We start from the raw sequence: 26,402 nt of genomic DNA on the forward strand, positions 1-26,402 counted from the left end.
ACTTTAGTCCTCATGAGCAGGCAAAAATGAGCAGAGTTGCTCACATCAAACAGAGAGACACTCTCTTGCTGGATATCCCACACTATGAAGGAGTCTGGGAGGTAGATTCCATCTGCCTTATTCTTTTCCTGGATTGTTTGGGAAAACTGTCAGAGTTTGTTGCAAAAATCAAATTTAGAAAGCACACACAGATTAACTGATTCAGCAGGATTCATTAACTTATTTATATACATATTAACACACGAGTAAATGTACACTAGGGATGCGGTGGCTCAGTGGCTAAGACGCTTGTCGATCAGAAAGGTTGGCAGTTTGGCAGTTCGAATCCCTAGAGCCACATAATGGTGTGAGCTCCTGTTACTTGTCCCAACTTCTGCCAACCTAGCAGTTCGAAAGCATGTAAAAATGCAAGTAGAAAAATAGGGACCACCTTTGGTGGGAAGTTAACAGTGTTCCGTGCACCTTTGGCGCTGAGTCATGCTGGCCGCATGAGCACGGAGATGTCTTTGGACAGTGCTCGCTCTTTGGCTTTGAAATGGAGATGAGCACCACCCCCTAGAGTCGGGAACAACTAGCACATGCTGTATGTGCAAGGGGAACCTTTAAATGTACAATACCAATAGCTGATTCTTCCAATGTGGTAGAGAGTTACAGGCAAAAAACACAGGCAGAGGAGAGAAGCAGTTTTAGTTCAGCAGTCTAGTTTCAGTTTCAATCCTCAACAGATTAGTTCTCTTGCACAGACTCAGAGCTACATAGGTAAGCCATGCCCAGGCTCCCAGCTGTCTGGCAGGGCTCTCAGCCACCAAATAGTTCCCACTGGCTGACCCAGTTGCCATGCATATACATTGGCTGACCTTGCTACCATGTCCTATTCCAGCCACTCCCCAGTGGCTGACCTGTTGCTATGTCCTATTCCGGTTCATGAATATTCTGACAAAAACAAAAGGAAAATCTTCGTTGATCCAAATGAAGATTGGGGCCTTGGCAAAGAAGTTGAAACCCCCTGACCAGTTTTCTTCCTCCTTGTTTTATTTCCTCCCAAGTGGTCAAAGGGGAGAGGAGAGGAGAGGAGAAGGGGGGGGGAGCAGTGGTGGGATTCAAATTTTTTTACTACCGGTTCTATGGGTGTGGCTTGGTGGGCGTAGCAGGGGAAGGATACTGTGCCATCTCCATTCCCACCCCACGCCAGGGGAAGGATACTGCCAAATCCCCATTTCCTCTCGATCAGCTGGGACTCAGGAGGCAGAGAATAGATAGGGGCGGGGCCAGTCGGAGGTGATATTTACCTTAGTAAATTAGTAGTCCTCTGAACTACTCAAGGTTTCCACTACTGGTTCTCCAGAACTGGTCAGAACCTGCTGAATACCACCTCTGGAGGGGCGGGGAGAAGAGGAGAAGAGAATTCTGGGAGTTGAAGTCCATTAAGGCAGTGGTCTCCAACCTTGGCAACTTTAAGACTTGTGGACTTCAATTCCCAGAGTTTTTCAGCTGGCTGAGGAACTCTGGGAATTGAAGTCCACAGGTCTTAAAGTTGCCAAGGTTGGAGACCACTGCATTAAGCCACCACAGTTGTCCTCACTTGTAGGATCTCATCAGCGCCATTCATCCCAACAGCCTTCTTCGACTTCTGCTTCCCCTTCGCCATTTCCCTTTTTTCATTCACATCTTTTCTTTTGCAATTCTAACCTGACTCGGTCTACATAACCAAAGCGCACCCACAACATCCACCTCCCTGCTGCCCGTATCCGTTCTTGACTCTTCCTCTTCTGCCTTCATCCCAAACAATTCTACAATTCCCTCTTTCCACCAGGTTTTTTACTGGCTTTCATTCCCTGTAACAGAGTGGGAAGAAGGACACTCAGATGCATGACGGTTTTTAAGAAATCAAAACATTGCAATTACCACAATGCTACCTGCCCCTTTTCTGCCGGCTCTTGCAAAAATTCTCCATTTCCCATCTTTCGTCAAAGTTCCATTTTGTCACCATTGATGACAAAACCTGGTGACGCAAACACAACTCCCTGGGCTCTTTATATATTCATTTTCTCATCCTTACTCCTCTTTGTTTCAACAGTACAGGCAGTCCTCGACCAACGACTACAATTGAGCCCAAAATTTGTGTTTCTATGTGAGACATTTGTTAAGAGAGTCCTACCTCATTTTATGATCTTTCTTGCCACAGTTGTTAAGTGAATTGTTGCAGTTCTTAAGTAACCCGGTTGTTAAGTGAATCTGCCTTCCTCATTGACTTGGCTTGTCAGAAGGCTGCAAAAAGTTAATACGTGACCCCAGAATACTGCAACAATCATAAATACATCCCAGTTGCCAAGCAACCTAATTTTGATCACCATGGGGATGCTGCAACAGTCGTTAAGTGTGAGGGTCCCTTCTGAGAGCTTTCACAGATTACTTTTCTGATTTGGACTCAGGTTTCTCTTATCAGATTGTTTTCTCTTTCTTCTGTCTCCCAAGATTATTTTTTCTGACCCAGCTCCCCAAACACAACCAACCCGCTGAAGTGAACTCAAAGATTCCTTTATTAGGAGCGCCAGCAGCCCCAGCAAAAAGTTTATCTCTCACCGTAGGCTATCAAGTCCATCCAGCAGGGAGATGAATAGTTGTATGTCACACCTATTCATCTCTGCCCGCTGCCTTTGATCCCCAGAGCTAGGGTGCGGCTTCGCTAGCAGTGGTGTAGCTCTTCCATTCCAAAGATCAGCCCATAGATTTCCACTGCTCTCCTCTCCTCTGCCTTCTGTACATCTGCACATCAGGCACTGGACCCCGCTGTTCCTCTTCTTCTTCATCAGCCACCGTCAGACCTGGGAGATCTTGACTCTCCATCTGAGGGCTGATGGCCGGCCCAGGCTTCATCTCTCTCTCTCTCTCTCTCTCTCTCTCTCTCTCTCTCTCTCTCTCTCTCTCTCTCTCTCTCTCTCTCCCTCCCTCCCTCCCTCCCTCCCTCCCTCCCTCCCTCTCTCTCTGCCAGCTCTACTCCCTCTTCCCCCTCAGAGCTCCCAGGTTGCCTTGATGCTGACCCTGATTCTTATGCCTCCTCCTCCTCCTTCTGTGATTCGGCTGCTGCAGGGGCCAGAGGCCGACAGGCCACAATGGTACTATTGTAACTTTGAACAGTCACTAAATGAAAGGTTGAGCACTTTCTGCAATAGACAGAAAAATTTCAGAGCTGCATCATCAGCTCCCCTGCTTTGCAGTCGCTCAGAATCAGCTTCCCATCTGCTCTTCATCTAAGGCTGTAGCTCAAAAGTTGCAGGAGGATAATTGGCTTCACTCCCACTGCAATTTTTTTTTTTGGCATCTAATTCAGCTTTCCTCAATCTAAACCATCTAGCTACGTTGGAATTTTACACCCATACAGTCCAGCCAGCATATTCATTGATGCAAATTAAATGTAACATATTTAAAGGGGGCCCAGTAAGAGGAAGCTGATTTATCTCCTTTAAGGTGGCCATAGGGTTCTGATAAAAATCAGAGCAACCTGCAAAGCTTTAAATCTGTCTACATCCTAAGAATCATGCTCTTTCAGGTAAGCTCCTCCTCCTTTAGAAGGCCAGTCTGGGTCTTAACAGAATAAGAGAGTTGGAAGGGACCTTGGAGGTCTTCTAGTCCAACCCCCTGCTCAAGCAGGAGACCCTCTACCATTCCAGACAAGTGATCATCCAATTTCTTCTTAAAAGCCTCCACTGATGGAGCACCCACAATTTCTGAAGGCAACTTCTGTTCCATTGGTTAATTGTCCGCACTGTTAGGAAGTTTCTTCCTTAATTCTAGGTTGCTTCTCTCCTTGATTAGTTTCCATCCATTGTTTCTTGACTTCACTAATCTAATATCAGTCTTCCAATATCTGAGGGGGTCCACCTGTTTTCCAAGGCACCTGAAGACCAGACAAGGAATAATGGATGGAAACTGATCAAGGAAAGATTCAACCTAGAAATAAGGAGAAAATTCCTGGTTCTCACCATGAAGAAATGTACATTTTTTTGTAAGATTTGTAATTCCCCAATTTGTAATTGAGATGGGTAAACAAGATGGCATAGACCAGAGGTGTCAAACTTCTTTCAAGGTGGCATCACGTGATGTATCTGGACTCCCCCCCCCCTTGCTAAACTGGACATGGGCGTGGCCAGCACATGATGCATCCAGCCCACCAACCGGGAGGTTGACAGCCCTGGCATTGACCAAATGAATTAATGCAAGATTCTCAGGACCTTGTTAATATTCAGAAGAATGTAAAAAAGAGGCATTGTACACAGGTAATCCTCAGCTTCTGACTGTTCTGAGTTACAACAACACTGAAAAAAGTGATTTATGACTGTTTTTCACACTTATGACACATGTTGCAGCATCTCTGTGATCCCCTGATCAAACTTCGGACAATGGGCAGCTGATTCACATTTATGACGGTTGAAGTGTCCCGGGGTGATGTGATCCCTTTTGCGATCTTCTGACAAGCAAAGTCAATGGGGAAGCCCGAGTCACTTAACAAACATGCGACTAACTTAACAGCTACAGGTAGTCCTCGATTTATGGCCACCATTGATCTCAAAATTGGCGCTGCTAAGTGAAGCATTTATGAAGTGAACTTGGCCCCAATTTTACGATCTTTCTTGCCACGATTGTTAAGTGAATCATTGCGGTTGTTAAGTTAGTCACACGGTTGTTAAGTGAATCTGGCTTCCCCTTCTGACTTGGCTTGTCAGAAGGTCGCAAAAGGGACTCTGGGACCCCTGAAAAGTAAACCCTTTCAGATCAAAAAGATGGGCTAATTAGGGGTCCTGGGTGCTTTCTGAGCTTGGCTGTTTCCTTGCAGATGTTTCATCACCCAAACGAGGTAACATCATCAGTGCTAGAAGCAGTGGTGGTTTTCTACCAGTTCAGACCGGTTCGGCCAAAATGGTAGTGGTTTGGCGACTTGGGTCACTAGAACCGGCAGCGACCCAGGCCTGCCACGCCCCTGAACCCATTCTCCAGTTCTTGTTCTTCAGTTCTGCGCACGCGTAGAACAATTTTAATTGCATTGTGCATGCACATGGCGCGCACACGAGTGAACTGGAAGTAGTACCTGCCCACCCCTGGCTAGAAGGGTTGGAAGAGGAGGGGGGGCTATCTATGAAATTTCCCATCAGCTCCTTCTTCAAGAGGCTAAAAAAGGTAAAGGTTCCCCTTGCACATATGTGCTAATCGTTTCTGACTCTAGGGGGTGGTGCTCATCTCTGTTTCAAAGCCAAAGAGCGAGCAGTGTCCAAAGACATCTCTGTGCTCATGCGGCTGACATGACTCAGCGCCGAAGATGCACGGAAGACTGTTACCTTCCCACCAAAGGTGGTCCCTATTTTTCTACTTGCATTTTTCACTTGCTCTCGAACTGCTAGGTTGGCAGAAGCTGGGACAAGTAACCGGAGTTCACTCCATTACGCGGCGCTTGGGATTCGAACCGCCGAACTGTCGACCCTTCTGATCAACGAGCTCTCAGGGGTGGGGTGCCTTAAAAAGATGCTACAAGGATTGTCTTTCCCCAACCCCGAATTTTCCCATGGCAGCCTGGGGGGTCTGCCAGCTTGCACCTGGTTGTAATAACAGATTTGCAGCTCGTCTGTTCGTCTCTGTATTAGTCACACATGTAGCAGGACTCACCAACAGCCTGTCCCTCCCCTTGTTCTGCCAAGAGAAAGATACTGAGAGGAGGTGGGGGGGAGTGGCACTCTTCCTCCTTACGAACAGAACAGTTAGAGGGAGTTTGCCAAGCTGGCAGGGACTCCTAATGCAAAGAATTGTTGGGAGACAGTAGGGCACTGAGCCTGGCAGACGACGGAGGAGAAGAGGTTTGACGAAGGGTGGGCACAACCTCATAGATGACCCTCACTCTATCAAGCACCTGGGAGTCCTCATCTCAAATGATCCAAGTGCCAGCGCTCACTGCAACAGCATTGCCAAAAAGGCATTAAGAGTGGTTAACCTAATCTTGCAAAGCTTCTTCTCCGGTAAAACTGTACTGCAAACCAGAGCATACAAAACCTTTGCTAGACCAATTCTCGAATACAGCTCATCTGTCTGGAACCCGCACTGCATATCGGACATTAATACAATCGAAACAAGTGGAGAGATCTTTCACAAGAAGAGTCCTCCATTCCTCTGGTCACAACAGAATCCCTTATGCCACCAGACTTGAAATTTTGGGCTTAGACAGCTTAGAACTACGCCCCCTATGGTCTGACCTGAGCATAGTACATAAAATTATCTGCTACAATTTCCTACCTGTCAATGAGTACTTCAGCTTCAACAGCAACAATACACGAGCACACAATAGATACAAACTCAAGGTAAACCGCTCCAAACTCGATTGCAGAAAATTGGACTTCAGCAACAGAATGGTCAGCACCTGGAATGCTCTACCTGACTCTCTGGCTTCTTCCCTCCAAAACTTTAACCTCAAACTGTCTACTGTTGACCTCACCCCATTCCTAAGAGGTTTGTAAGGGGGCGTGCATAAGCACACCAACATACCTTCCATCCCTGTCCTAATGTTCCTTTTTATTCGTATCCATTTCATGTATCCAAAATGATGTTTACACTTATATCTGCTATCTAATACATGCTTGATGAAAATAAACAAATAATGAAAAAGATGTTCTCCACCTGCTAGCTCCAGGCAGAGCTCTGTGTCCGGAGTCCAAAGTCAAAACAAGTCCTAGTCACTGTTTAGAGGAGGGATGTCAAGGTGGCGCAGTGGTTAGGGTGCAGTACTGCAGGCCACTTCAGCTGACTGTTATCTGCAGTTCAGCGGTTCTAATCTCACCGGCTCAAGGTTGACTCAGCCTTCCATCCTTCCGAGGTGGGTGAAATGAGGACCCAGACTGTGGGGGCAATATGCTGACTCTGTAAACCGCTTAGAGAGGGCTGAAAGCCCTATGAAGCGGTATATAAGTCTAACTGCTATTGCTATGTCCCCTAAATAATAAGATGAACAGCTACATAACTTTGCTAAAATAAATTTGGAGTTTTCAAGATGTTCTACACCTTGCTAGCTCCAGGCAGGTACTGTAATTTTTGGACTATAAGACGCTCCAGACTGTAAGACGCACATTAGTTTTAGAGGAGGAAAAACATTAGCTGCAAATCGCATCTTATAGTTCGAAAGACACGGTATATATTCTGAGTCCAAAGTAAAAAAAAATCATATTTATTATTTAGAGGAGGGCTGTCCAGGGGCATCGGCAGGAGTGTGCCCTTGCACCCAAACCCCATCCCTTTGGTACATGCCTTGTAACATGGCCCCTCATCATCTTTGTTGATCTTCTCTGTACACTTTCCAGCATCACAACAATTTTTTTTTTTGCATTGTGGTAACCAGAACTCGGTGCACAATTCTGAGTGCATCTCACCAGTGCAGTGTAAATATCTTATTGAAGTTGGTGGGGGTGTTGCTTGATGGATTGGGCTTGCTTATTAGGGGTGCAGAACCCCCTCTTTTGACATGCAATCTGGTTCGTGGATACAAATATCTACCACAGAAGGTTTTCCCAGTGGGCACCAACCCTCAGAAGCAGTGGTGAAATTCATTTATTTTTACTACCAGTTCTGTGGGCGTGGTGGGAGAGGCTTGGTGGGCGTGGCAGGGGAAGGATACTGCAAAATCCCCACTCCCACCCCACTCTGGGGCCAGCCAGAAGTGGTATTTGCCGGTTCTCTGAACTACTCAAAATTTCCGCTACTGGTTCCCCAGAACCTGTCAGAACCTGCTGGATTTCACCCCTGCTCAGAAGACTTTTAAAAAGCATCTCTGGCATCAGTGGTGGGTTTCAAAAAATTTTAGAACCTCTTCTGTAGGTGTGGCCTGCTTTGTGGGAGTGGATTGCAGGCCATGTGACTGGGTGAGAGTGGCTTGCCAGCCATGTGACTGGGTTGGCATGGCCAACTTGTAAAATGTGGTGAAACTCACTTAACAACGCTCTTGCTTAGCAACCAAAATGTTGACTCAGAAACTTTGGCATTGAAGTGTGCAAGTCTTAAAGCTGTCAAGTTACAAGACCCTCGCACCCCTAACCCTTTAGAAACCCCCCCCCAGGGGTGTTCAAACTTGTGGACTTCAACTCCCAGAATTCCTCCTCTCACTCTTCATCTTGATGATGTGTGGATTGGGGGTGGGGAGGGAGCTGGAACTGGTTCTAAACGGCATGGTAGATTTGTGGAACCTCTTCTATAGAAGAGGTTAGAACTGGCAGGAACCCACCCCTGCCTGGCATATATAGGAAGGTGATACCTTTGTCCTCCTACTCATCAGGCTTTGGTCCACCTATTGTAGGATTAGCCACTTTAACTCCCACAGGTCCTCAAGATCTGAACCCAGAGAGAGACAGGGAGAAATAATGAAAGATGGAAAAGAGAAACTTGCGGGAGAGATATTCAAACAAACTATCGAAAAGCAATAACTAAAAATTCAAAAGAAAAGATGTAAGACATATAGAAAGAAGAAAAAGAGAAAAGAAAATCTAGGACTAGGAGATTAATAGAATGATACAAACTAGTAGAATGAAAAGAAATATTGTACCCATGGTAACAGTACGTATCTAATTAGGATATGTGTGAGCTATATTAATACTTTTAAAAGTTTAATGATGTCACATGTTTACTATATAAAAAAATTGAACTTGAAAGACATACGTCACTAAAAGAAAATAAATGGAAAGGAAATGATAAGTTGATTTATTTTTAGGGAGAAGAGGGGAAATGATATTGTTTATATATGTAAAAAAATAGAACTTGGAAAATATAAGTAATACAGCTAAAATTGGATATATAATGTAAAATGAATAATGTGTTTGTGGAAATGTTAAAAGGGAAACCCGGACCACACTTTGTTCACAAAATATTTTTTTATTATGCAACAAAAATAAAATAAAAAACTTTGTATATACATACATATGTATGTATGTATGTATGTATGTATGTATGTATGTATATGTATGTATGTATATGTGTGTGTGTGTGTATGTATGTATGTATGTATGTGTGTGTGTGTGTGTGTGTGTGTGTGTGTATATATATATATATATATATATATATATATATATATATATATATATACACACACACACACACACACACACACACATACATAAAAGATCTGAACCCAGAAGCCTTTTTCCTATCAAGTAGAGCTCTGCCACCATTTCCCATTTTGACAAAGTTACACCAGATAGTCTTTGTACAACGCAGTTTTACAGGTAGTCCTCTCACTGATCATGTTACCTAGTTGGGTATGAAATGTCTGCAAGAAAAATACCAAGCTCAGAGAGCACCAAGGACCCCTCATTTCAACCATGAGCTACAAATATTCTCCTTTTTTGGAATTACACACGGGCACCAAACGCTTCAAAAAGCATGTAAATGGAAATTTTTTGCCTGCAGGCGCATTCCATCACTTCCTCCAAGACTAACACTGATGATGTTACCAAGCTGAGCCATGAAATGTCTGCAACAAAACAATCAAGTTCAGAGACCCCAGAGGACCCTTCAGGTAGTCCTCAGTTTACAACTGTAATGGAGCCAGGCGTTTCCATCATAAGTCATGACAATTGTAGGTTGAGGCCCTCACATCGCTGACCCAATATTTGTTTTTCAATGGTCGTTAGGCAAATACCTCAGTTATTAAGCAAGTTAGAGCATTCTCATGAGTTCTTTTTGGTCAGAAACTGGCTACAAAGACTAATTTCCAGCAAGAAAGTTTGTAAACATTTGTTGTTGTAAAAAAAAAAAAACACTGTAAAAGTTCCCCTCGCACATATGTGCTAGTCATTCCCGACTCTAGGGGGTGGTGTTCATCTCTGTTTCTAAGTCGAAGCGCCAGCGCTTTCCGAAGACATCTCTGTGGCCATGAGTTGCTAAGTCTAGTCTAGGGAAGAGAAGGACCAGGGGAGACAGGATGGCAGCCTTCCAATATTTGAGGGGCTGCCCCAGAGAGGAAGGGGTCAAGCTATTTTCCAAAGCACCTTTGAAGGCCAGACAAGGAATAATGGATGGAAGCAGATCAAGGACAGATTCAACCTGGAAATAAGGAGGAATTTCCTGACAGCAAGAGCAATCAATGGAACAGATGTTGCCTTCAGAAGTTGGAGAAGCTTCATCACTGGAGGCTTTCAAGAAGAGACAGGACTGCCATCTGTCAGAAATGCTTGGGCAGGGGGTTGGACTAGATGACCTACAAGGTCCCTTCCAACTCTGTTATTCTGTTAGATTCTGTTAAGTGGCCAGTCGCTAAGCGAGGGCTGCCTGCCCTGATTTAACCATTTGCAGGTATGGGCTTATAAACCAACCAGCCAGATTCAGTTCACATCCCCAGGCAAAACCAAACTGAAGCCTAAGATTAAAATTAAGTCCAGCACCCACTTAGAGAAATGCAAGGAAGAGCAAATGTCTATGGGGATTCTCAGTCATCCGGATCATGGTTGTCCCAGAGATGTTTTTTCAAAAGGAAACTGGACTTTTCTTGTTTTTCTTTGAAGATGTTTTGCTTCTCATCCAAGAAGCTTCTTCAGCTCTGACTGGATGGTGGGGAATGGAAGGATTTATACTCCTTGCAGACAGCTGGTCATTTGCATCCTTTTAGAGGGTCCTTGAGGCCACTTGGGGATTTGCCTGTGTCCTGAGGGTCACCTGAGTGGTGCAAACGGGTGTGGAGCCTTCTTGGAAGTGCTGAAAGGACTGAGTTGTAGACACAGTCTTCCCTTCCCCACCATCCAGTCAGAGCTGAAGAAGCTTCTTGGGTGAGAAGCAAAACATCCTCAAAGAACAGCAAGAAAGTCCAATTGCCTCTTGAAAAAAGCACCTTTGGGACAACCAGGACCTGGAGGACTGAGAATCTCTACAAACTTTTAGCTACACAATTTGGGATGGACACCCTTTGATGGTGTGGGAGTAGGAAGGGATTTCCAGAGGGGGGAGGGAATTGCAGACTACAGGAACACCAATCAGGTGACTTTGAGGACATAGATAAACTTCTAAGTGCTTCAATGACCCTCTCAAAGGATGCAAATGACCAGCTGTCTGCAAGGAATAAAAATCCTTCCATTCCCCACCATCCAGTCAGAGCTGAAGAAGTTTCTTGGGTGAGAAGCAAAACATCCTCAAAGAAGGTCCAGTTGCCTCTTGAAAAAAGCACCTTGGGGGCAGGGAAGAGCATTATCTGTGCAAACAAGATTTGGTCCAGTACAAGATTTTGCCTGCCTGCCTACAAAACTAAAGATGTGCTGGACATTGAATATGTTCCAATTTTAGTAGGCTTCTGTTCTTCTATTCCCCCAGAGGCTGATGGAAGTCATAACCAGCACATTCATGAAATCCAATTAGTGACAATCTGCATTAGGATATTATATTTCAAATGTCCAGGTGCAGTTGTCCCCAACCAGGTCTCTTCTGGGAAGCTGCGCAACAACTCCTGTCATCCCCACCTTGGAGAAAAAGTTGTGGCCCAACACAGCTGAAGGGGTGCCAGATCTGGGGAAAGCAGCCGAATAATTTATGCCACAAGATGGAATGAACCATCTTGAACAGATGCAAGATAAAATTAAATCAAATAATGATAATTAAAATGAGCAAGCTAATGCTTCTTCAACAGCAACGTATTTATATCACCAGCTCTCGTATGAAATCCAAAGCCTGAAAACTGTTGCTAGCCAGAGCAAACAGCACTGAGTGCGATAATTAAACTCAGCAAAAATTATTTTAAGATTTAAGGATTGACCGCCCTTCCGCACCCAGCAGCTGGCAAATGTATTAAGCCGGCTGCTTGAGATCGATCAGCAAGAGTTCAAAAAAGGAGATGCTGAAAACCTTTAACTCCAAACGCCTCCTTTTTTCCCCAGCCCAAGACTCAAAAAAACACCCAACCTAAACCACAAAGACATATCTTGTTTTATGCTCAAGACCAGCCTTGTAGATTTCAGAACCACAGGGATCTTGGAGATCTTCTAGTCCAACCCCCTGCTCAGGCGGGAAACCCTACCCATTTGTCCAATCATTTTTTAACAACTTCCAGGGTTGGAGTGCCCAATAAGGATCAGAACTCAAAAGCCTAGGAACCTGTTGAAAATAACTTTACAGAGTTCAAGACCAGCAAGGAGAAGTTGTGGAGACAACGTCCTGAATCAAACAAACACCAACTACTCACCGTCAATCTCAATGGATTTTTGCAAGCTAAAGATGGAACACATTTCGGAGGGTGAAGAGGTGGGGAGATATTCCTGGCAGCGGGGGGAGGATTTAGAGCCAGATTAGTTATCCGTGAGAAAAGCACCACTGAGCTTCCTTTCTCAGCCTGCAACAGAGCAAACTCTCTTAGTAAGGAGCTCTGGAAAACAGATAAGCGACTCCGGAGTGAGGTGTGGAAAGGGCAAAAAATAGAAGAAAAGCTTCAGGATGGTTTTAAAGATGTAATTAAGGAAAAGTAAACCTTACTCAGTGGAAACACTGAGTAGCAGAGCAATAGCAGGTAATCAGCACTTGCGGCCAACAACACTGAGTTTTCAACTTTACTAATAACACACCACATGGGTAAGTACAGATTTGTGTTTTTGTTTTTGGAAGACATTGTCCAAAGGGGCTTGGGCATCAGCCCAACAAGAAGGGGAGCTGAAATCAGGGTGTCTCTGTGTTGCCCAGGACTACTATGGCATGGGGGGGGACACATATCACCCCGCTAAAAGCCACGCCATCCCACTACCAGAAGAGAGAACTTTTGTACAGCCGATCACTGAGAAATGATTGGGGAACGAAGAGCCCAGGCTATTCAGGAGGCTCTGGTCACACAGGGTTAATTTATTTATTTGTTTGTCCCTACTCATTGTACTCTGCTAGTCATGGGCGATTGTAAGCATGACAGTCATCCAGTGGTGGGATCCTGCCAGTTTAACAACCGGTTTGGTGATTGCCTGCTTTACACGCGCATAGAGTTTTAACAAAACTTAACTTCCATGTCACTTCTGGAGAGTAACACAGCTGAGGCGAAGCAATCCATTCTACCATGCGAATAAGCTGAGAGGATTTAGGTAAGTAAAGCACAGGGGAGGGTGGACCCACCTGATCATCGGAGCAAACCAATTCGCTCCCCAGCTGATCGTCGGAGCTACTGGTTTGCCCAAACTGGTACAAACCGGCTGAATCTCACAACTACACTCATTTCTGTTTCAAGGCCATTGAGACAGCGTTGTGTGAAGACTTTTCCAGCATGACATCACGGATCTCTGTTTCCTCCCCCACCAAAGTGGTACCTATTTATCTACTTGCGTTTGCACGCTTTCAAACTGCTAGGTTGGCCGGAGCGAATTTATTTCTACCCCACCTTATTTTTACAAATAATTTAAGGTGGCAAAGTATCCAGCACACCTTCCTCCACCTCTTTTCCCCCCCACAACAACCACCCTGTAAGGTGGGTTGGGCTGAGAGACAGCAAAGTCACCCAGCTGGCTGGTTAAGGTGGGACTTGAATTCACCGTCTATCACTTTGTAGCCTGGTTGCCGACTGGGGGCTCCCAGTTTACATGCTCTGCAGATAGTACCCATTTCAAGAAGCTCAATGGGGCTGGATAATTTCATTCCTCCCGTTTAAAGTTACTGAAAGACAGAAGCAGTCATGGTTTCCTCTTAGCTTCACTACCGGTTTGGAAACAGAAGCGCATGTGTGCAGTGTGCACGCACTTGCTTTGCTTGTGTGCGCCACTTCTGCGCATGTGCAGAACGCCTGTGATGACATCTGGGCAGGTGGGTGGAGCCTCCTGCCACCAGCACTACCAGTCGGCACCAGTTGGGCGAATCAGGGCGAACCTGCAGTATACCACCTCTGGACAGGAGATACTCTTGCAGTTTGGGGAAAGACAGGAATGGACAACCTGGAACTTTGGGCTATATAAATGAGCCCAAGCAACCAATTGGAAGCTGCAGAATCTTCCTGGATAAGTAAGTAAAGACAATTTCCTTCCTTCCTCCCTCCCTCCTTCTTCCCTATCCTCTCCCCTTCCTCCCTTCCACACTTGCTCCCTTTTCCTGCCCTTTTTATTTCCTTTCTTCCCTCCTTTCCTCTCTCCCACCCTCCTGCCTTCCTTCCTCCTCTCCTTCTCCCCTTCCCTTCCTCCCCATTCTTTCCTACTTTTTTCCTCCCTCTCCTTTCCCTCCTTCTTTCCTCCCTCCCTCCCCCCTCTCTCTCTTCTCTCCCTCCCTCCTCTGTGGAGTCTGGAGGGGTTTTAAGGGACAAGGGGGGCAAGGATAGTTGATGCGCCAAATATAGCCTCTCAACTATCAAACGACAACCCGGCCTTCACGTGGTGCCCCCTGTTCCCACCAATCGGGCTCTGTCGACCCTTGGGACTGGCGTCCCCTTGGGTATATCCAGCCGAAACAGCTTCCATGGATCGCCATAACTTTCCATGGAAGTCGCCTATACCCACGTTGGGTGAAGAGGCGTCAAGTAAGTAAGTAAGTAAGGGACAAAATAGATTGCCTGAAAGCTCCCACTGATTTTTTTTTTCAGTTTAAGTCTAACCCCCCTGATCATAGTTGGCCAATTTACCTTTTTGGCATCCCCTGGGAATGTCCTGGTTTAACATCAGGCTCCTTAAGCCTCCATTTTGTCCCTGAAGCTTCCCCCTCAACCACTTCGCAATATATTCAGAATTCAAAATGTTGCCCTCGGCTACCCCAAAACTCTTGCAACTCCACATAACGGGAACGGAATCAGATTGCAAAAAGGGCTTCCTCCTCCTGCACTAACAGAACCAAATAATTCACGACACCGGTGTTTTGGCAACTTGAAAAAAAATGTGGCTTCAACTCCCAGAATTCAACTTATCACTGGAGGAGCTTCAACTCCCCAAAAGCCCTTAAAAACATGCTTTTCTCAACACCTTTGGGGACCCCATGAGGAGATGCAGGTTGGTTGCCTTGTATTCAGGTTCTGGTTTCTTTCTTGCAATCCTGGTTTTTATTTGTTTCATGCTTTATAACAGTTGCTGTATGGTGTTTAATTGTAGGTTGGTAGTAAGCAGCCCAGAGGAATGCTTCATGAGATGTACAGCTATATAAATTTGCTGAATAAACAAAGTTTGCTAAATAAAGGAGACCAGCTTACTGTTCTGGGGGTCTGCAAAAGACACTCAGAGGCAAAAGGTTTGCAGCTCAGCCTTTGACCACAAATATTGCCTTTTTTATGGATCATAAAATAGGTTTTGGTGTCTTTGCTCTACAATCATCAAAACTTACGATTTACGTAATTGCCAGGCTCAATTTTGGTTGTAAGTCGAGGATTTACCCGTAATTCTTTCAAAATGTATGAAACTGTTACCATACCACTGAAATGATAAGAAGGTTATACAATACAGTTTACCAGGTAGATTAGCTACATGCACCGAGGCTAAACCTGGTTAATTTAAATTTAGGGTGGGTTTTTTTGGATCTTTTTGCTGGTTTTATGGATTATGTGAATCCAGAAAAAGAGTCAGATCAACAGACACAGTACAGCTGGCGGTGTGAATGTGCCACAAACAATCCTGTCAGACAAGGCAGGTTAAATTTGAATTGAACATGAATATGAATGAAACGTTAAGGAAATATGCAAAGCTGCTTTTCCAAAAATTTGTCATCCCAATCTGGCACCTTCCAGAAAGGATCAGCGACAATTCCCATCATCCTGTCAGACGGGACCCAAAGATAATCTTTACCAACATGGTTACTTTATCCTGAAATAAATTGCCAAATCTTAGGAAAATAGCAATGGATGAATGCTTCTTTAGCTTGTTTACTTTGCTGTAACATAATTTTTTTTAAATCACGTGTGTAAATATTATTTTGGCTGAAGTTTTCTTTATAGGCAAAACCTCATGTAGCACAAGTTATACATCTTTTATTATTCTTTTCATCTAATGTTCCTCCTCCTCCTTTATGCATCTAGGAACCTATGATCCTTTCTCTTTTGTTTTTCTTAATTTGCCTGCGTCATAGAACTGATAACCAAATCCTTTTTTTTAGATTATCAATTCACCTGGAAATGAAATGAACTTTCTTTCCCCTTCCTAACCCAACGTCCCAAACACATTGGGGCTGCAAGTCTCCAAATTGTAACACAGAGGGATTGCAGGGTTTCTCAAACTTGGCAACTTTAAGACATGTGGATTTTAACTCCCAGAATTCTCCATGGCTGGCCGTGGAATTCTGGGAGTTAAAAGTCCACACATCTTAAAGTCACCAAGTTTGAGAAACTAGAGGGTCCTTTCCCCTCTCATCTCCTCTCCACTTCCTCCCTCTCCCCTCCTGCCCCCTCTCCTCCCTCCCTCTCCCCTCCCCTGTCTCCTTCATCCCTCTCTCTTCTCCTCTCCTCTCCTTCCTCTCACCCTCCCTTCCTATTAAAAACACAAAACAATAGCAGCAGTTATTGTTATGACCACGACAATAAGAAGAAACCATATACTAAAAGCTCCACTCAAACATGAGCCCCAGATTTGGGATCTGAACCAAGTCTTAAGGCTTTCTAAAACCCCAGGGGAGTGGGGAGGGGTACATTTGATATGTACTTCTTTGCGCCTTTCTGGCTCAGATCTTGCTTTACTTTCGCTGCTTTCTTTTCATAACCAGTAAAAGTACTTTTTAATTCCATGAACAATGGAGTTGGGAGTTTTCTTCCTTGGTTATTGATGGAGGCACGTTCCATAGGGCAGGGTGAGCAGAGGAGACCCCCTTACCAGCTGCCACAAAATGACAGATTTTAATAGGGGGAACCTGGAGTGCATCCATGCTGCCGCAATTCCCAGCCTGCTTTGTAAAAGTTGCTAAAGGCTGGGTATTATGGGATGTAGCCAGCCAGAATGCTCCGGTCTCTATTAGCCTTTGGGTGAGCGCTTTCATTTTCTCCAAAAACGTCCATTCCACAAGACATTCTTTTAACCCAGGTTAAGAGGGAGGCTTTTTAGGGGTGGGGAAGGCGATGCAGGATTTGATCAGTGATGCTCGAAAACTCTGCGCTGATATTGCTTGCGCACAACTAATGAGAACATTTGGCACTTACACAATAAAGCTGGCTTTTAGGAATGAATTAAACATATAGACACACACACCTACATCTCTTCCCTGTGGTGACCAATAAGCATTCTAATAAAGAATGTAGCTTCTGCTTCCAAATAAATCCAATCTCAATTTCATAACGTAGTGCGTAAATCTTGTGCTGGAGGAAGAAAACCTCAGCTAACCAGGACATCGATCTCATCTTCTCTATAATGCTTCAAAGCCATTTCACTGGCCAAGAATGTTATACAGGTTGTCCTCGACTTACGACCACAACTGAGCCCAAGCTTTCTCTTGTTAAGTGAGTTTGGCCCCATTTCACGACCTTCCTTGACACGGTTGTTAAGTGAAGCCTTGCAGTTGTTAAGTTAGTAACCTGGTTGTTCAGTGAATCTGCCTTGCCCACTGACTTGGGAGGTCGTAAAAGGAGGTCACGTGACTTCAGGACGCTGCAACGGTCATAAGTGTGAACCTGTTGCCAAGCCTCTGGATTTTGATTACATGATGCTGTAAAGGTTGCAATGGTGGAAAATGGTCATAAGTTACTTTTTTTTCAGTTCCATTGTAACTTTGAATGGTCACTAAATGAACTGTTATAAATCCAGGACTACCTCTATGCCAGAAGTTCCCACCCAAAAATAACTGTTGGCTTCAGTGGGAAGCATTTGTACAGGCAGTCCTTGGCTTACAACCGCAATTGGGACAAGCACTTCTATCGGTAAGCAAGGCGATTGTTAAGTGAATCGTGCCCAATTCTGCTACCTTTTTTTTGCTAAAGCCATTAATTAAATCATGCAGTCGTTAAGTAAATCCAGATCCCTCCCTGACTTTCCTTGTAGAAGGGCCCCAAAAGAGATCCTGTAATTTAACAACCGCATGGTTCACTTAACAACTGCAATGATTTGCTTAACATTCATGGCAAAAAAAAAATGGGCATGAATCACTTAACAGCCACAAACCCAGTTCCAGTTCTTCATATGCTTTAGCCTCCAGTCCCCTAATCATCTTGGTGGCTCTTCTCAGCACTCTTTCTAGAATCTCAACATCTTTTTTATATTGTGGTGACCAAAACTAGATGCAGGATTCCAAGTATGGTCTCACCAGAGAGCAAGGTCTTTGTGTAACGTGTCTGAAGTAGGATAATTGTTGTGGCCCAGCAGGAGCCGTTGGAGCTGCAAACAGACTCTGATAGGGAGGGACCCTATGAATCGGCTCTGAAAGATGTGGAGGACCCTGGACAGAGTTCAGATTCCGAGCAGGGACCAGAGAGGCTGGTTGGCCACCAGGAGGCACCTGAGGCATGGAGCAGCGGTGAAAGCCAAAGGGACGTCAGGCCCTGGAGCAGTGGGAGGAGCGAAGGGAGTTAGTCCCAGACGCCAGGCAAAGACGGGCAGATAAGCGCCAACAGCAACTACGGAGATACAGAAGATAATTGGGGCCAGGTGGTTGTGATTAGGCTCCTCCCAAGAGAGTATATAAGAAGAGATTTTGGGAGGAGGCTGTTTGCAGGACACAACTAATATAATAAAGCTGGAGAAGCTCTTGTCTGTATTTCTTATCTGTGGAAGTCTGGGTTGCTGCCAAAGTCTTGTCGGTGTGTTAATTTACTGTGAATAAATTGTCTAGCAGTAATCTTGTGTTGGCATGCCTCACAGTACAGAGGGGGGTCAGAACAGATAACCTGAGGCTGGATATGGATCCTTAGAGTGAGAATTCTGGGGTGATTTGTTCAATTGACCCATTGGTCTTGGCTGTCCGTAGATAAACAAGTCTAAATCCAGTCACCTTTTGATAGATATGTAAGAATACCATTGCAGCTCAGCTGTTGGCAAAGTGGGACATTTTAAGGCAAGGTCTATTCACAGGAACTGAATAACACAATAACAGAGTTGGAGGGGGCCTTGGAGGTCTTCTAGTCCAACCCCTTGCTCAGGCAGGAAACACTATACCATTTCAGACAAATGATTGCCCAATCTCTTCTTAAAAACTTCCAGCGCCCACAGCTTCTAGAGGCAATTCATTTTACTGGTTAATTGTTCTAACTGACAGCAAGTTTCTCCTTGGTTCTAGCTTGTGTCTCTCCTGGATTAGTTTCCATCCATTGATTCTTGTCCTGTTTTTTGGTGCTTTGGAGAATAGCTTGACTTCTTCTTTTTAGTAGCCCCTCAAATATTGGAACAATGTTATCATGTCATCACACACACACCCAGTCCTTTTCATTAAACTAGACATGCGGTTCCTGCAACCGTTCTTCATATGTTTTAGTCTCCAGTCCCCTAATCCTCTTTGTTGCTCTTCTCTCCACATCTTTTTTTTTTATATTGTAGCAACCAAAACAAGATGCAATATTCCAAGTGTTGTCTTACTAAGGCCTTATAAAGTGGTACTTACACTTCATGGGAATTCCTCCAGGATGAGAAAAAGCCAATCGAGCCAGGAATGTCGTAGGATACAACAGACAGTCTGGGAACCCACTCCTATCACCCTCCCGTTCAAGAACAGGAAGAAGGAAACAGGGGCAGCCGCACAAATACAAATTTGTGGACAATGCAGATTTGCATCCAGCTCCTTTCTGTAGTTTCAGCCTGTTTTGCCTATTGGGGAAATCTGTCGTCCAGCTCCGTTCACTCAGTGTGGAAGGGTTTCCCAAGAGCTTCAGGGCATCCTTCCAAGTCTTAGATCATTTCTATTTAGATTTTTAGGAGGCAGGGAGTGTCACCACTGCTCAGTTCTCCACCCGTCTTTGAGACAGCGGAAAAATATTTGGCTTTCCCCATAGTTTGTTTTGTTGGTCTTGCCACTCTAGGACTGCCCTCCCAGTTGGAGAGGGCCAAACCTGATTTGACAGAGCTGCATTGCCTAACACAGGGATTGCTCTGGAGCCACATGCAGCTCTTTCACCCCTCTGCTGCAGCTCCCTGTCGCTCAAAATGTGTGTCACAACTGTGAATGTGCACATCCACCAGCACGCAATTTCTTGAGCTTTTTGACCTCTGTTTTGTGGCTCCTGCTCTTTTCTTTTCTGTGGGAAAGGGATCCAAATGGCTCTTGAAGTGTTTACGGTTGCCGACCCCTGGCCTAGCATATCAATTTTGGGAACTTTAAGATGTCTGGTCCTCAACTTCCAGAATTCCCCCAGACAGCCAGGGAATTCTGGGAGCTGAGGTCCACACACCTTAAATAGTTGTTAAGGTTCAGAAACACTGTCCTATGAAATTATCCAGAGGTTCCTAGAAGCTCATTTCTTCCTTGAGTCAGCCTATTTAGCCTAAACACTATCTAGGACACACTGACTGCAATGTGGGTGATGAGTTGGTGGCTGGGGAATTCTGGGAGTTGAAGTCCACACATCTTAAAATCCCAGAATTGCTAAGGTTGAGAAACACCAAATGCCATTTCTCACTCAGCTTGAGCAAAGGACAAATGTATTTGGACATTTTTTTTAAAATCCACATAACATTATCTATGTGGATATGCAGTGGCACAGTAGCTAAGATGCTGAGCTTGTCAGAAAGTTTGGTGGTTCGAATCCCTAGCGCCACGTAGCGGAGTGAGCTCCATTACTTGTCCCAGCTTCTGCTAACCTAGCAGTGTGAAAGCACTTACAAAATACAAGTAGAAAAATAGAAACCACCTTTGGTGGGAAGGTAACAGCATTCCGTGTGCCTTCAGCATTTAGTCATGCTGGCCACATGACCATGGAGACGTCTTCGGACAGCACTGGCTCTTCTGCTTTGAAATGGAGATGAGCACTTCCCCCGGGAAGTACTAGCACATATGTATGAGGAGAACCTTTACCTTTTAGCATTATCTTTCTCTCATCTCAAGGCCATGAGTAAGCTACATACATACCTCTTTTGATACATCTGCATTCATTCTAATCCTGACACAGTCATGCCTGAATTACCTGGCACGACTGGCAGAGGACGTAATGCGCGATTGCTCTGAATGACGGTTTGTTGAGCAAGGGATGGTAGGGCTGTGATCCCATGCCTGCAAACCTCTAGCCCTGTGATGGCAAACCTATGGAACGCGTGCCAGAAATGTCACACAGAGTGTCATCTCCCCGGGCATGTGAGCCATCACCTGTTGCTCTTCTGGGTTCCAGTGCACCAGCCAGCTGGTCTTCACATACGTGTGAACACCAGAAATCAGAAGAACAGCTGCCCAGTGTGCATGTGCATGCTGGGAAGATGATCTTCCAGTTTCCAGCGCACTCTAGTGCACTGGCTAGCTGGTCTTCGCGCACGCATGCATGTCAGAAACCAGAAAACTAGGTGGCCACCGCACAGGGGCATGCCAGAGATTGGAAGATCATCTTCCCGGCGTGCACAATGCAACACTGGATGGCTGCTCTTGTGCCCCTGTTTCAGCACCCAGTGCCAAAAAGGTTCGCAACACTGCTCTAGCCATTCGCATATTTTTATTTTTTTATTTCTTTTCGGTTTTTTTAACCTGCCTTTATTATTTTTCTAAATAACTCATGTGGAGAACCTGCCTAACCCTTCTTCCTCCTCCTCCTCCTCCTCTTTCCCTACAACCACCACCTTCTGAGATGGGTTGGATATGGGAGATGACTTTGGGCCGAAAGTCTCCCACCCATTTTTCCCCCAAATGTTTATTTTTATTTTTAAAGAAACAAAAACAAACAGACATAAAACACACACAACAACCTTCTTCCATTTCATATAGTGTGTCGTTTGGTTACAAGATTTTATGCGTCTTTTCCATGGTCACCACTAACAATTATGTATCGAATCACAAATTATTCATTAAGTAAACCTAAGTACATTATTATCATTATATATCAATTGTTCTACTATAATTATTATCCCTTAATTATTATCCCTTAGTTATTCTAAGTATTGAATTCATACATACAACATCATTTTGCATCAATAGTTCAACTCCAATTATTATTTCTACATTTTAAACTGAATATTCTATATATTGAGATCATACATCATCATACCTTTACATCGTTCTAATCTGTTTAACAAGGCTAAACCCTCCACCCATTTTTTAGATGTCTAAGGCAGGACTAGAACTCACCATCTCCTGGTGATTGACCCAAAGTTATCCAAACAGATTTCATGTTGAGGTGGGACTAGAACTCACCATCTCCTGGTGATTGGCCCAAAGTCACCCAGGTGGCTTTCGTGTCTTAGGCAGGACTAGAACTCACTATCTACTGGTTTCTAGCATGGTACCTTCACCACTTAAGTATTGTTTTTTTTTAAAAAATAAACATATATTTCTGTTCTCTTGTGGTGATGAAGATTTTTACAGATTCAATACGATAAGCCTAAATTTTAGTCTGATTCATATTCCGCACTTAATGCACTATGGAAATTCCACGTATCAGTTTACTATAATTGTGTAATTGCAGCTGTACTAGTTGGTCTAAGCCATCCTGCTAAGCCAGGGCTTATCCAGCCTGTTATTGTCCCTACTGGAAGCATTAACTGAGATGAATATTACTACTAATAATTACACAAGCTGAAAATCATTGCGAAAAGGACAATAAATAGGATTTTGTGCTGGGATGTGTGAGAAAACGTGCTCCCTAGCCCATTTCCTTTACGATTCAGGAAGCGAAGGCAATGTTTCTCTTTCCCAATGGAGCCTCTCTTGCTTAATTAGTTAATCATTCCTATTATATTTCAGCTCAGTACAAGATCAATTGAGAAAAGCCGAGACTATAAACCTAAAGATCAGAGGTGCAGATCAGATATTATAGCAATAGCAATAGCAATAGCAGTAGACTTATATACCGCTTCATAGGCCTTTCAGGCCTCTCTAAGCGGTTTACAGAGAGTCAGCATATTGCCCCCAACAATCTGGGTCCTCATTTTACCCACCTCGGAAGGATGGAAGGCTGAGTCAACCCTGAGCCGGTGAGATTTGAACCGCTGACCTGCTGATCTAGCAGTAGCCTGCAGTGCTGCTTTTAACCACTGCGCCACCTTGGCTCTTATACAAACCATGGCACCAAAGATACTGAAGCATCTGAAGCATCATCAGCTTGCATTGATTGATTGATTGATTGATTGATTGATTGATTGATTGATTGTCTTTGGGTCCCTATTCTGGAGAGGGGCACTTAGGGCCCTCAGGGGCCGTGAAGGAAAAGGCAGCCCCTGGCCAACCAACCATTATTTAGCGGGGGCAGTAAACCTGGCAGGGAGACATTCTGAGTCCTGAAGCAGAAATAGAATAGGAGAAGGAAGTTGTTACTTCAGGTTGGCGCCTTGAGTGGCTTATACAAAAATAACGGGATGAAAATAAAGAAAATAAAGTAAGTTGGTTTAGTTTCCCCCTTCTTAGGTCCATGGCCGTTTAAGGCAGAAGGACAGGAATGCTGAGTACGCGTGTCACAACGAAGCCTCCGGGGTTTAGAGAAGCGCCCTGATCCTCACAAAAAAGAAACGGCGCGATCTAAGGGTTGGCTAACTTTGACAGTCTAAGAACGCAACGCTATTTGCACTCTGCATTTCCCTAGAGGCACGCTCTTCCTCTTCTCTGGACGGCGGCTCTTTCAGCGATTCCGCCTGCCATTTCTAAGCTGTGCCGAGGGGGTGGGGAAAAACCGGCTAACCGGATCAGCAGTTAATGAATGAACCCGACTGGCTACATTCTTACAACCTTCGGACTCCCCGAGCCACGCGAATTCAATCCTTCCAGCTGTTCGCCGTAGGCTCCGGGCGAGAAGAGAGACAGAAACTGAAAGCTACGCCGAGCGAGCCGCGGAAAGGAGCGGCGCGAAGACCCGCGTTGGGCGATTCACACGTGAACCTCGCCGCCACACGCGGGCGGCGAGCCTTGTTTGCCCCAGGCTGCCTTTTTCCCAACGCCCCGACGATGAAGGAACGCCCCGGGAACACACGGGGTCCTCCGCGCTGGACACGCATAACATGTGGAAAGGCCTCCGGGAAGCTAGCTTGCCTCGCCTCCAGCCGCTTCGGAGGGAGGAGAGCAACTCCCCGACGCCCGGCAGGCCAAGCAACTCGGCAGGGACGCGCCCAGTCCGACGCTCCCCGGCGCCTTTGCCCTGCCCGAGACTCACCGCTCAGTCGCGTTCCGACGCTCCTCTGGCCGCCGCTTCAAGGCAGCAGCAGCAGCCCGCCGGGACAGGGCATCGCCGCCGCTCCAGGGCTCCCGTCGCCTCGCAGCGCCGGCCGCTTCGATTCAACGCCCGTCCGTCCGTCCGTCCGAGTGACCGACCCAGCCCGGGCTCCGCTGCGCTGCAAGGCTGCGGGCTGGGCTGGTGCGCCAGGCTCGGCGGCCGGAAAGCGGAGGGCGGGGAGGCAGCGGGCGGGGAGGAAGGGGCGGCGGAGCTCAGCTGCCTTCGGGGGGCGGAGAGGCGAGAGCTTGGTGGGGGGCGGCCGCCAGGCTCGGGGCTTCCTCGCCAGCCCAGCCTGCCCGCCCGTTCACCCAGCCGGCGCGGGGAAGGACCAAGCCCGGCCGCCTCCCGGGAGCAACTCTCGCTTTGGCCGGGGGGCGACGGGGCTCTTGCCATCCGCCGCGCTGTCTCCCGGTTGGGGGCGTTGGGCTCCCACGGCGGGGAGAGGGAAAGAGATCCCGGGGTGGATCTGGCGTGGTTCTTGAGCTGGACTCAATGCGCTGTTGTGCGCGGTTGACCGGGGTTAGGGGTCGTGTGGACCCCGCGTGCCCGCTTCCTCTCGAGGGAGCTCGGAGCGCGTTCTCACGCGACTCCTCCACGTGGAGTCGCCCCGAGCTTTCCTAATGTTCAACAGGTATTTGCTCCTCTTTCTCCGAACGGGATTTTGCACACACCCCCTTCGATGCGGGGACTCTTCCTTCCTTCAAGGGGTCTGACTCTGCAGTCAGTGTTGGGTCTGAGAGCCTCCCAGGTCCCCGGTCACTCCAGGCTGCTGCGAGTGCGGAGGGTCCTCCTATTTGTTTTTGTTGTTAGTTGCGAAGTCGTGTCCGACCCATCGCGACCCCATGGACCACGTTCCTCCAGGCCAGAGGTCTTCAAACTTGGCAACTTTAAGCCTGGAGAATTCTGGGAGTTGAAATCTACAAGACTTAAAGTTGCCAAGTTCTGGACCCCTGCTCCAGACCTTCCTTTACCATCCTCTGGAGTCCATTTAATCTCACATTCAATCTCACTCGGTGACTCCATCCAGCCACCTCATTCTCTGTTATCCCCTTCTTCTTTTGCCCTCCATCGTTCCCAGCATGAGGCTCTTCTCCAGTGAATCCTTCCTTCTCATTAGGTGGCCAAAGTTCTTGAGTTTCCTCTTCAGGATCTGGCCTTCTAAAGAGCAGTCAGGGTTGATCTCCTCTAGGACTGACCTGTTGGATGGCTTTGCAGTCCAAGGGACTCAATACAGGAGTCTTCTCCAGCACCAGAGTTCAAAGGCCTCCATTCTTTGGCGCTCAGCCTTCCTTATGGTCCAACTTTCACAGCCATCCATTGCAACTGGGAAAACCATCGCCTTGACAATACGCCCTTTTTTTTTGGCAGGGTGATGTCTCTGCTCCTCCTACACCCGCGTTTATATCTGCGTTTAACATAAAGTAGGACTAACCTCCGTGTGAACCAGCATAAGCTCTTGCTAGGTGTGCCCGACTGGTTCTTGTGGCGCATTAATGAGCCTCCTGCCACTTTTACCCAAAAGGGAGTCCATGTCACTTTATATGGATTTAGTTATTTGGGGGGGCAATGCATTTTGCCCCTTCTATGGACTCCTTCTGGCCTTTCCAGCCACTTGTTGCCAGCGCATTCTTGTTGTTTCCTGGTGGCCTTTATAGATTTTACACATACATGCTCTGCTCCATCGTTTCCCAGCTTAATTATTCTCTTGGCATCTCAGCTATTCTGGAGTTGCTTTGCTGCTTCTGAGCTGCTTCTGAGCTGCTTCTGAGCCTTGTTTATGGGCCAACCACACAAGGAGCCCCCCACCACCACCACCCTGAGGTGAAATTAAGGAGAACTCTGCCTCTCTCTCTCCTTAGACCAAGGCTCTCCAAACTTGGGCGCTTTAAGCCTGGTGGACTTCAACTCCCAGAATTGGCTGGGGAATTCTGGGAGTTGAAGTCCGCCAGGCTTAAAGAGCCCAAGGTTGTAGACCCCCTGCCTTAGAGACCACAATACAAAAAAGATGCTGTGACCCTAGAAAGAGTTCAGAGAAGGACAACGAAGATGATAAAAGATCTGGAGGCTCAATCTGGAGGCATGATGCAAAGATCCTGCTCTCTGGAAAAAGGTCTAATGCTGGAAAAAGTGGAAGGAAGGAGAAGAAGAGGACAACTACTGGTAGTATGTAGCAAGATGAAGGGACTCCTTTTGAGTAGTGAGGGGGACA

The 26,402-nt window shown here is 46.0% G+C and overlaps 1 protein-coding gene across 1 annotated transcript in view; it reads right to left on the reverse strand.

Moving 5' to 3' along the window:
* Window positions 1–19,708, reverse strand: part of CPNE2 (copine 2) — a 125,662-nt gene extending 105,954 nt beyond the window's left edge. The window contains exon 1 of the mRNA XM_087729468.1: window positions 19,459–19,708. Within this exon, the coding sequence (XP_087585594.1) occupies window positions 19,459–19,465 (7 nt within the window). The 5' untranslated portion in view covers window positions 19,466–19,708. The remainder of the gene's footprint in view (window positions 1–19,458) is intronic.
* Window positions 19,709–26,402: the final 6,694 nt, after the last annotated feature.

This window comes from Thamnophis sirtalis, unplaced genomic scaffold, assembly GCF_051295495.1.
Source record: "Thamnophis sirtalis isolate CommonGarterSnake01/CBP01778 unplaced genomic scaffold, rThaSir2_p1.2 scaffold_14, whole genome shotgun sequence".
NCBI classification, from domain to species: Eukaryota; Metazoa; Chordata; class Lepidosauria; order Squamata; family Natricidae; genus Thamnophis; species Thamnophis sirtalis.